Source organism: Protopterus annectens, chromosome 4.part0 (assembly GCF_019279795.1).
Source record: "Protopterus annectens isolate FY-2018-M chromosome 4.part0, PAN1.0, whole genome shotgun sequence".
NCBI classification, from domain to species: Eukaryota; Metazoa; Chordata; order Ceratodontiformes; family Protopteridae; genus Protopterus; species Protopterus annectens.
Genome location: NC_056733.1, coordinates 1,485,221,948 through 1,485,234,765, shown reverse-complemented (window position 1 = coordinate 1,485,234,765; position 12,818 = coordinate 1,485,221,948). Strand labels below are relative to the sequence as shown.

The window sequence follows — 12,818 nt, the reverse complement described above, 5'->3', positions numbered from 1 at the left end:
TGCATTCAACCAGAGCAGCAGCCACTTCAGCAGCCTTCCTGAGAGGAGAACCAACCAAAGACATCTTAGCGGCTGTAACTTGGAGTTCAGTGCATACATTTACAAAACACTACCACTTACCTCTCTACTCAAAATCCAGGGCAGGCTTTGCCACTGCAGTTCTACAGGGCCTGATAGCCTCTCCTAATCCTATTTAGCACCAGCCTCCCAACATTAGCATTGGGATTCAACCCAATTATAATGACCGCAACAGTGAAACATGATGAATATAGTACAATTGTGTATGTACCATAAATTTAGACATTCGAGTGTATTAACTGTTGCAGTCCAGGTTACCCTCCCACCATCCCCCTTTCTCCTTGCTGGGACTTAACTCTGCTTCTCTATTCTATACAACCTATGTGGTGTATTTGCTTGTAGATGAAGGAAAAGTTGTTTTTTCTGTATGCATGCTTATTGGCATAATTTAGCCTACCTTTTTAGGGGCACCTGACATCTGGGGCAATAAAAACTGAAGAAAATGACGCACTGACGTCAGGGAAGAGGCGACAGCAACCAACGCCGAACCTAGACTTTGGAATTCAAGCCGACTGAGGGTAGCCTGCCAGCAGGATAACCCAACTGTAATATCTGCAACAGTGAATACACTCGAACATCTACATTTATGGTAGATACACAACTGTACTTTACTTCCTATGCTAGGCAAGGATGCCTGGTTGGCAACTCTCGACTTAAAAGAGGCTTACCTGCATATCCCAATCAGGGAATCTTGCAGAAGATTCCTACGCTTCAAACCAGGCTGCATACATTATCTGTTATCTGCACTGCCCTCTGGCTTGTGTACTGCGCCCAGGGTATTCACAAAGTGCCTGGCTCCAGTAATTGCATTTTGCAGGCAAAGAAATATTCAAATGTATCTTTACCTGGACGATTGTCTAATTCAGGCAGAAAACCAGGCCATTCTTCTAAAACATCTGGCATTTGTAAAAAGAGTTCTAACCTGTCTAGGGTATACCATAAATGAAAAGAAATCTTGACTGGTACCCTCTGAAAAGATTACATTCCTGGGTGCAAGCTTGAATACAACTGCCCAGATGGCTTACCTTACGCCAGAAAAGCAAATTAATTTGTTGCCTTACAGGTGGTCACAAAAACCCTATCTGCAAGGCAAATACTGCAAGCCTTGGGGTTCATGGCCTCCTGCATTCTTCTAATTCCATATACAAGACTGCATATGAGGAAACTTCAGTGGTACTTAAAAAGTTTATGGAGTCAACATTGTCACAGTTTGGAAACAATGATTCCTATCATACCTTGCTTGCACCTAGAGTTCCTATGATGGGCAGACGCCTGCCACCAAAACAAGGGACTGCCATTCACACCACCCCCTGCCGCCCAAACCCTAACTACAGACGCATCAGACTATGCATGGGGGGGCTCATCTGGCAGGGAAGCTAGAAGGATATCTGAATTGCAGGCCCTTATGGCAGTGGAGCCTTTCATCATCTTTCATGCGGACAGGGTGTCACTCAGGACCAATCCATCATTCATGCCCAAAGTGGTATCCAGTGTGGCTCTTAATCAGTCCATTCATTTGCCAAGTTTCTTTCCCAATCCACAGAACAAGGAAGAGTGGATTCTGCATTCATTGGATGTACACAGACAACTTAGATTCTACTTGGACAGGACTAAATCTCAAAGAAAATCTGAACAACTGCTGGTAGCATTTGCTGCAGGGGCAGAGGGGTAGGCCATTTCAAAGAAAACTATTTCTAAATGGATAAGCCATTGTATTCATTTATGTTATAAGCACCATGGAAGACCTATCCCTCAGGGGATCAGATCTCATTCCACCAGGGCTGCATCTACTTCAGCAGCCTTTCTCAGAGGTGTTCCTACCAGGGATATTCTAGAAGCTGCTACCTGGAGTTCAGTTCATACTTTCACCAAGCATTATCACTTAACAATCTTCTCTAAATCCAGAGCTGGCTTTGCCACTGCTGTTTTGCAGGGCCTTATAGCTGTTTCTAATGCTGTATAAATCCATCCTCCCAACCTTAGCTTTGCGAATCTACCCAAATGAAATGACTGCAACAGTGAAACACGATGAACATAGTACAGTTGTGTACACTTACCATAAATGTAGATTTTCGAGTGTATTCACTGTTGCAGTCCTGGTTACCCTCCCTCCATATTTTGCTCCCCATTTGGGGGGCACCTGACATCTAGGGCAAGAAAAACTGATGTAATGGCATTGGCTGCATGTTTTATACCCCTGACGACCTGACGTTATGGAAGAAGGGACAGCAACCGACTCAGGACCCAAGACTTTGTTAATCAGGCCGACTGAGGGCAACCTGCCAGAAGATTACCCAAATGTAATGACTGCAACAGTGAATACACTCGAACATCTACATTTATGGTAAGTGTACACAACTGTACTTTATGAAGTTCCAATAATGAGAATTACTCACACTTTACCAAAGGACATGGTAAAAAAATCACCAGAAAAAGAGGGAAGTTTGTAATAGTTTTCCAAAATAAGGAAGGATTTTAAATTAGCTGGACAAAGGAAATGGTGTTATTTCAGGAGCTGAATTTTTTCACTGGTATGGTGCCACTAAGGCAATGTGGAAAGTTACAAAGTTGTTAGCAAATGCAACTTATGGAGCTATCTCAGATATAACAGAGGAGATGTGTTAAAAAAATTGTGTTAATAAAACTGTCAAACAAGTAACTGTTAATGAAAAAAGGCTATTCAGTACAGAGGATCACATTTTCCTCTAAATTGCTTTTTTAAATATTCTTTTCCCACAGCAATAATGAAATTAAATGTATGCTGCAATGCAAAAGAAATATGCTTGTTTCTAATACAAGGTTTTGCCTTGTACAGCAAGGTTTAACTGGACAAGATTTTGAAATAAATGCTTCTGTGTAATTGACTGCAATGCTGACAACTTGCTTAAGCAAGCATGAAAGCAGTTAAGAATAGATTGACGGCTGTGTGTCTGACACCTGCGAAAATAAAACCTGCTTAGTTTAACTACTGGCTAAGTGGATTGTTTTCAGGATGGTGGGGTACTATAATTTCTGCATTAATTGCTCTTATCGTCGTCATCTGCTTAAGAATCGGGGGTGGCCTAATGGTTAAGGTGTTTGGTTTACAAACACAAAGTACAGGGTTTGAGTCTCACAAGGGATAATTGGCTAGGTTTAAAATGGCTCGCAAGGGCAGTTAGCCTAGTATGAACCTGCATATTAACCTATGAAACAACAGTTTGCATGTGTGTTAATCAAGTAACAGCCGTTGGTAATGTCTCTGAAGAGATGGCCTTAAATGCAAGGAATCCGTATGTTGCAACGGACCAAGGGATTCAAAGTACTGAAGATCGTGTTGTATTGTAAATTGTCTTACAATTTTCTTGTTTTTAATAAATTAAAAAGGGGAGAATTGATAGAGATTGTATAAATTAAAATGCTTTCCCCAAAATTATACTGTGTGTGCAGTAACGAAAAAATAATATGGTTTGCTTTGCAAGAACAGTTACGTGATGACCTTTTATTAAAAAGATTTCTTGTAAATGTTCAGCTTAGATATTAATAACATGTAGCTGTGGGCTTACTGAACATGTCATCCTGTTATAGAAAAAAGGAAGTTGATCAACAGGGACTTTCTGTGAGCGTTCAGATGCAGAAGTAAATGAAATAAAATACAGACACTTTGTGATGTAAAGATGACGTGGAGAGACGTTTTGTGAAGTCTTCAGATACAGCAAGGAAGAAAATAACCAAAGGAGGACATAAAACAAAAATATTTGTCATTTCAACAGAAACTGTCCAGGCTAGAAATACAAACAGAAACCAGAAGAAGAAGTCACAAGGACATTAAAAATAGTATTGTTTAACATTTAAAAGTGTATGTACACTGGACAGTAACCACAATGGAGAAAAAGGTGCAGTTGCAGTTTAGAAAAGTTATCCACACCTCAGTGGAACCCCAGAAGACAGGAAACAGTTGATGGGCTTAACACAGTTTTAATGCAGTAAGAAAGCACAACACATAAACGATACTCCTTGAAAATACATTTTCGTCAAGAGGACGAAAACGTATTTTCAAGCAGCATCATTTATGTGTTGTGCTTTCTCACTTCATTAAAACTTTGTTAAGCCCATCAACTGTTTCCTGTTTTCTGGAGTTCCATTGAGCTGTGGATTAACTGTTTTCTAAACTGGACAGTATTTTTCACTCTTTAGTGACGTCTTTGGACTGAGTGTGCATCAGTCTGTAGTTGTGTGTCTAGCTGTGTTATAATAGAATTGAAATAACTCTGACAGTATTAACTGTTTGGCAAGAATTTGTACTAATACAAATAAATATTAATGGATACAGTAGCACGGTGTCTGTCTGGTCACTGCTAATAATATTTTACAATAGACGCCACCCAAATGGCAGGAATGGTCTGCAGAACCAAGGCTTCATGGGACTTTATCAGGGGTGGCCTTCTAGCACCACTAAAGGGTTGCCTGACTGCCTCGAGTACAAGCTTTTGAGACCATCACCTCAAACACATGGGTGTTGAGAATCATGTCCAGAGGTTATACAATTCCCTTTTTGTTTACTCTAAAAAAGACTCCAAAAATCCCTTGTAGATGTACCTACTTGTCAGAGAAGTGACGCAGTAGTGGAAGTCCAAAATCTGCTTGTCAACAGAGTCATTCCAGAGATCATACCAGCCAAATGATGATCCAGGTTCTATTCTAGATTGCTTTTGACTCTGAAGAGAAACAAGGATCTCAGACCTATTCTGGATCTCAGCAAGCTGATCTGTGTTGTCAAACTGACCAAGTTTTGGATGCTCATGGTGCAGTCCATCCTACCTCTTCTGTGGAAGGACAGCTGGATTTGCTCGGTGGATTTCAAGGATACTTAACATCGCATAACGATAGTGAGGCATTCCTTTTGGCTAGGGGCTAATCATTGGTAGTTTCATGCTGTGCCATTTAGTTTCACCACAGCTCCCTGGGTTTTCACCAAATGCATGGCAGTAATGGCAGCCTGGCTCAGACTGCAGTAATTCCAGATCTTCCCTTACCTGGACAATTGACTCTTGACCGGTTCCACAAAGGCATTCTTAGTCAAAGCATGAGATTCCTTGCTAAAGCTGTGTCTCTTCTTGGGTATAACATTGAATTACAAAAAGTCTAACCTGGATCCAGTTCAGGTGCTAGAATTTAATGACTGGCTGTTTGAGTGACTTTATTTAAATGCCAAACTACCAGCTCTCTCTGAATACAGGCTCACAAGCCCACTGTTACTTCAGTATTTTGTCTCATTGGGCACATATCCATCTTTATTTGTCTTGAAACTTTAGAGAGGTTTCACATGGGAGTTTGTAGTGGACTGTAGCAGTTCACTGGCCCTATCTAATACATCCTGTGAAATTTCTAGGGGTACTAACAAACAGTTGTCATCATTGCATTTGGCAGTGGTTATAGTCCCTTCTGGTTGCGGCAGTGCAGCCTTTTGTTCTGCCTCATCCCCAACCCATGATGACTATGGATGCTTCCATTTTGGAACGGGGGGATCATCTTGAAGAGAAAACTGGCCAAGGCACCTGGTCAAGGTACAAGGGCAGTCTTCACTCCAATGTCTTGGAGGTGAAGGTGGTCCTCCTAGCATTGCAAATTTTTCAGAACCTTCTCCTCAAGGGTGTGATTGCCATTAAGTCCAAAAACACATCAGTGGTATGGTATCTGAACAAGCAAGGAGGAACTCAGTTCTAGCCCTCTGGGTTTGGCAATGAGGATGTCCTCATTTGTCATTATGACTACCTTAACTAGATCCTACTGTCTTTTGTGCTCCATCACTGGAACACAGAAAACCATAAAAATATTTTTTCTTCCTTTAGATACCGCAATTGTATTGTGATGCACTGACTACTTTGAAAAGTCTATGCAGTGCTGTCAGTGCATGGTTTATCCCCCCTGAAACACCTTTATTGAATTATTACTTGTGACATAGGGAAATTTACATTCATATAAAATTAGTCTAACTATATTAACATAAACATTATACTTCATGTATTGCTATACATCATATAATCTAAGCAATATTACATAAATGATTCAGTTACTTCTTTTTTGTTTTTAAACAAGACACATCTTTATTAAACCATCACTTACTATAAAGGCAATCATACATTTATATAAATGAAAACAAACCACACTGACACAATCCTAGTTGCAAGCATTTTATGTCACAGACCATACTGACACTCCCAGATGTAGGCATTATACATCACTTAAACATTACATAGCTCACTTAAGTCCTGCCGCCTTTTAAACCTCAGTCCTCTGTTGGATGTAGTGTTCCCACAGTTCCCATTTTTCCTGTGTAGTTTGCTCCTACAGTTTTCTAAAGATCTCAATTTCAGTTGTTCTATCTCTGTTACTATATTCATCACTTGCAGTATAATTAGTTTAGATTTTGATTTCCATTTTCTAGTAATTGCCTTTTTGGCAGCCACCATTATTAGACACAGGAAGGCCTTACCATGTCTAGGCAATTCCGATTCTGTATCGTAGCTCAGAAAAATCATCATCAGACCAATCTGCCCACCCAGCATCTCCGACGGTGCATCATGCAGGGAATCCTTAAAGTCTGCCAACTCACCGCACTCCCAGAAAATATGTTTGTAATAGCCTTTTTCTTTCCCTTCACACCTTCAACATTTGCTGCCTGCTTGAGGAAAAATTCTCTGGAGACTACTTGGGGTATAAAAATATCTGTGTAAACATTTCCAGGCAAAACCATAACTCTTCTAGATTTTATTGCATATTTGGGAGACATACATATATCTTCCCATTGTTTCTTTATGAATTGTGTATCCAATCTCTCTTCCCATTCCTTTCTAACCTCCTCTGATTGATTCTTGTAGTTATCATGCAATATTTTACATGCTCTCCTAATTATTCCTTTTTAATGCCAGCTTCTGTTTTAGATTCAATTAAAAAAAAAACTCTACCAGTGCTGGTTTAGAACCCCCGCCCATTTCATTCTATTTGCCTGTACTCTGATATCAATCCCCAGTAGGGAAGGCAGTCTCTAACCTGCAGTCCAAATAAATTATTGGCGTCTTCCCATTCTGCCATCTTTCCCTCTCTGGTTATTTGCTCCTAATACCTTGGTTCCTTTGCAGTTTTCTCCAATAAATTCTAGACCTCTCTTGCCTATTGTCTGTATCCCTAATTGCAATCACCCTTATGGGCCGAATCTCCCTTCTCCATTCCCGCGTTGGCTTAGTTCTTAGAATACTTTCTGCTACTTTATGGATGTAATATTCTGTATGATTATTATTTTCCTTAAAGGGCTGCATCCAGAGTCCCAGTCTGTCCTTATTACTTGAGCTTCCCCGTTTCTTCATCACCCTTTTCCACTTTGAATTATTGTTTTCTGTTTGTGCTATGTATAGGAGTCTCAACTGTATAGCTCTGAAATACCCATTCAAATTGCGTAATCCCAATCAGCCCTGTTCTACTGGAAGAATCTGCTTATCCCCCTTGACTCTTGCCATCTAACCCTCCCAGATCAAGTCCTTCAGCTCTTTAATTGCTACCCACAACTTCTCCTCTGGTTGATTAAAAATATGCCTGACCTGTGTAGAAGACTGAAGGGACTAAAAATATTTCAGCTACTTGTATCTTTCATATAACAAAGCTTACATTTTCTGTGTTTTTTGTATTATCTTTTGTTTGACTCTTCCACATATCCTTGGTTGCCACACTAGAATAATTTTTAATTCATACTCATAAATACTTCATTTTATCATGTCCCCATTAATATGGGTATCCCTGAGCCAGCTCATGTGTTGGGTACATAATTTACCTCTATTGCCTTTGTTTTAGCTTCACTCATTTTTATCCTAAAAAGATCTGAAACTCAAAATGTTCCACAACACTGTAATGTCTTTTTATGTTTTTGTCAGGTATAAAACAATATAATCTGCAAATAAACCCAGCTTTTCTTGACTGCCATACCAATTATATCCTTGAATTTCTGAGTCCCTTATTTTTTTGGCAATGGGTTTAAATGTAATGCAAATAATAAAGGGGAAAGAGGACAACCCTGCCTGTTTCCTCTGCTCATACAGAAATTATTAGAGAGAACCACACCCACTTTAACTTTCACCTCCAATCCCTTATATAGCCTCCTAATCCATCTTAATTTTTTTTCAGAAAATGCAAATGCTTCCATTGCCCTGCTCATAAAGTCATAGCTTACTCTGTCAAATGCTTTCTCTGCATTGAGACTCACCAACAACAATGGTATTTTCTTTACGTTCTGCTTCCCTTTGGCTCATCAGTGTTCTGTTAATGTTGTCAAATGTTTGCCTTCTCTCCACAAAACCACATTGATCCATATCTCAGGTTTGATATAGTTAATATACTTCACTACTCTTTCTTGTTTGTATTTATCTCTGAGCCCAGTTACATTTAAAGACATTAAAGAAAGCATCATTGTATTAAAAAATTGTTGCACACAAAAACGTGGGAATAACCTTTTTTGTTAAATGTCTAGTTTCAGCTTTTGTGTTTCATGTATACACTGTTTGGCAGGTTGAACTTTTTTACATTTGTTTCTTGTCATATCCACTTGAGCCTACGTTACATCTTGTAAATTTTTTTGTTTTATTGAAAGCCCTCAGACAAAAAACAAACACCCCCCCATTACCCCCTAAAACCTATTAGTATAAAACTATGTACACCTTCAAATATTGAAGTTTTGCCCTCCTAATAGGAACGAAAGTTTCAAACTGTCAGCCACACCCTCAGACTTCAGTTAACCTAAAAGAAAGGTTATCCATACTAAGTTGCATGGTGCAGCCTGTACTTCTACTAAGTGCTGATCGGTTTTGTCTTGTCTTTATAGCTCTCCCAGCTGGGAAAACCCCTGAATGTTTTCAGAGAACATTAACTTCCTTGGGAAAGAACCTGAATGCTTTCCGAGAACATTATCTACCTTGGGAAAACCCGTGAATGTCTGTCCCACAGGTTGAGACTGGATTAAAAAGACAGCATTGGATATGAAAGTTATGTCGAGCCATGTTGTCTTTATCCATCTATATCAGTCATCCCTTCCTGTATGCCCCCTCCATATTGCCATTTTTTTTAGTGAGTGCTCCTGATTGGCCTTGGCAGTTCAGCCTCTAAGCCTGAACAGGAGGATCCTTTTTAGCATTATCCTCTTCCCTTTATTCTATTGCTTCTATCTTAATTATGATTGATGGCACTTCATTTTTCTTTCCTGTCTGGGGCAAATTTGATTTGAGGAGTAGGTGCAACAGTATGGGCTTATGGGTAGAGCAGGCAGAGCTATGAGTCTAAAGATCCTGAATATGGGTGGGTTCGAATTTGATAGCCCACAGTTTGAGATGGATAGATAAAGACAACATGAATTTATTTTTATAGTAAGTACGTAACTTTTATTTCTTTACTATCCATGTTAGAATGGAGGGAGAGCATGCAGAATCACAAGCTTAGTGTCAGTGCTGGTGGTGATAATGCGGTTTAGTGACTTTTGAAGACTTGTTGCATGAGTTGGACTGTTGTGGCATTTTCAGAAGAAACAAATTTCCATTCATTTGCTTAGGGCTAAAGAGGAAATGTCTAGATACTACATATGTTTTGTGAACTTGGATCTGTGTGTCCGAGTCCAACTTACAGTGGATGTGTAGAAGTTAGTGAGGAACAGTATCACCTGAGACCTTTTTTACAGGAAAGACCTTTTGGATATTGGAGACTGTTATGAACTGAGCTGCACTTTTGATGTAATTATCTGTCTTACTTCAAGGTAGAAAATAGGAGTTTTATGACATTAGCAGGCTAGAACATGAGTCATTTGACAAGAACAGACTTTAACCTGTCATTGTGGAGCTATTAGACCCAAGGCATAGTTCCTGAACAAATTTTGGAGGTCATATTCTTGGAGCACTTTAAAAGAAGGAATTTAGGAATGAGAAGTAACATAAACATTTTATAGATTGAGGATTAAGATTAAAAATGATGGCCCACAGCAATTTACCAGACTTTTGAGCTGTTACTAGCTGGTTAGAGATGCCTAAATAAAAATTATCATGGAGGGCCAGTCCCTTCTGGTCAGATGTACTTCACAAACTTGACAGGTTGTATATTAGGTGCAGTTAGCAATGTGTATTGCTTGTTGGACACAGTGAGCATACACTGTACTTAATAGGTAAATCAAGTAAAATTAGCGACCATGGTAGATTATAGGCAGATGATTACTTTGTGCTTGCCAAGTGGAAAATACACAGTTAAGATAGTGCATAGATACATAACTGGATTACGGGCAAAAATTACAGAAAGAAAGAAGTTATCCTTTTATAGACATAGAGGCAAACTGTTGTCATCATTACTTATTTTTATTCACTATATTTTAATATTTTTTTTTTAACCAGGGCAATGGAGTGATGTAAAAATGTATCCATTTTACTCACTGCCCTGAAAGGCAACAACATATGTTGCTTAAATACAGGGGAAAGCATGTAATAAAATGAAAATATGATAATGAGATGCATGACATAAATGGGTTGAGCACTTTACATGGTACAGAAAGTAGCTATTAATAGAATGTTGTTAAGAATAAAGACTTGCATATGCAAATATTTACAAAGTTGTATTGGCTGATACAAAGTATCTCATTGAGTGTTACATGAATGACTTTCAAACAAGTAACCGGTGCCTTGCTGGCATAAAGGTCATTGTGGTATGGGAACCTAGTATATTATTATTCTGGTCATGAAGGCTTTACATTATTAGACAGATATTTTGCACATACCTCATAATTTATGTCCATGGCACCTGACTGACATGATAATGTTTGGTTCTGGCAGGTGTGTACATCATCCACTGATAAACAGGACAACCTTTTAGAAATGTACTTTGTGCGTGGTCATAGTTAGGAAGCTGCATTTGGATGTTCAGTCCTGTGCATTAGTGCTATATACCAAGCCTGCCAACAATGAATGGTAGTCTAGTCTACACTGGTTTGTGTGTTTGTCTTTGTGGGCATTTAATGTCATTTTGACACTGTCTTGAAATAGTGTTATAAAGTTGTGGTATTTACATTCTTTATTATAGCAGTATCAATACTTACAATGTGTGTTAAGTGATGACTGTTTAATTATTGGAGTACAGTATCCATAAAGCAATTGTAATGCAGTATTGAAACTTGATTTTAGGCTGGCACATAAGCTTAATCTAATTCCAGATTTCCTTTCAGGCAATGGTTGATGTGGATGAAACATACAGGAAACCAGTTTTGGGAAAGGCCTTCTATAATGAGCCAAAATTAAATGTTACACAGGTGGGTGCAGATCTGATTTGTCATTTAATTGAATGAGATGTAGCCAAGAAGTCACACTTGCTGTCAGGATATGCTGATGCTACTGCTTGCTTTTTTAGTAGATTAGATTACACCTCACCCTAAATGAAAGGTACACAATCACAATATTGCTTGGGCTGTACACCAGGTTTTGAAGTGGTCCTCACTTTCACACTAAGATGATCACCATAAGGAACACTGATGTAGGAATCTGATAAAAATGACTATGCTGGTACCTGACCTTACCAAGAGTGTGAAAACATAAGGAGAAATTTGGTGCAGTCTTTATTCATTGTGGCCTACAGTTCAACTACAGCAGAAAGTGCACTACTTTACTATGTTGATTTTTAGCTACCGACCATGAGCATTTAGTCTGCTTTGCTTCACAAGTTTAAGACAATTTGGAGACCTTGATGTATTTTGTGTTAAGTACAAACTTGTATATTATATTTGGTTTTGTTCTGTTTCAGAAGATATTACAGTAGAAAGTTGGCAACAGATGCTATTGCAGATGTCCGATTCTTTGTAAAGGCTAGCCTCGCTTTCATCGTCTTCTATTTAGTAGATATGATATAAATAACTTAACTCTGTGCAAAGTTGTACAAGATTTTAACTATGAGATCTAGAAACTGCTAAGCTTTTTGAAAACCTAGATTATTTACCTTTATTTCTGTAGTCTTTGTCATTTAGAAATTGGTGACTAGATCTAACAATTCAGAAAAAAAAAAACCCCTTATAGGGAAAATAGCACCACATGGATTCTCTTCTCCATGAAACTAAAGAATTATAATTTATGAAGTGTTCATCTACTGAAGTACAGAGGCAGCAGTTGGTGAATGAGGGGGTGAGGTGTGTTGTTCTGAGTAAGAGTTAGGATTCTTTTAATCACATTGGTGGTCTACATTTATTCCCTGTATCATCTTACTAGTTGAGCAGGTTTCAAGACATAGGCCAGCGCAGAGCAGGCTGCTTTACTTCCTATTATAGTTATTAAAATGATCTCTAACATGGCTAAAATGAAATTTTCCATGTTGCATGCCAGTCTGCAGGTTTCTGGTATGGAACAGAAGTCTGGACTTGGAAGTTTCGTGCTCTTCTTTTTTGAAGATTTTTTTGACTGTAGAAACTGAAACACATGGGGGACCATATTATCTTATGCCTAGGCGTGTCCCTCGAGCAGCTATCCTTAGCTTTTGGGTTCAGTCACAAGCAAAGGAATTGATCCATTATTTTTCAGTAGTCACAGGATGATATAAAAAAAACTCGGAATTCTGTTTGAAGAACGGAACTGGAGATGGATCTCCTCCTAGATGGCTGTGTGATATACAATGCCTGTTATGATCAGGGAAAAATAGTGAAATATGATAAAAATAGTCATAGAAGAAAGTAAATGGAAAGGACAGGAAGGTAAGCCACA

The 12,818-nt window shown here is 38.8% G+C and overlaps 1 protein-coding gene across 1 annotated transcript in view; it reads left to right on the top strand.

The window, feature by feature from the left end:
• LSM11 (LSM11, U7 small nuclear RNA associated) overlaps positions 1 to 12,818 on the top strand; it is a 403,670-nt gene that overhangs the window by 47,163 nt on the left and 343,689 nt on the right. Inside the window, exon 2 of the mRNA XM_044069908.1 lies at positions 11,300 to 11,383. Within this exon, the coding sequence (XP_043925843.1) occupies positions 11,300 to 11,383 (84 nt within the window). The remainder of the gene's footprint in view (positions 1 to 11,299; positions 11,384 to 12,818) is intronic.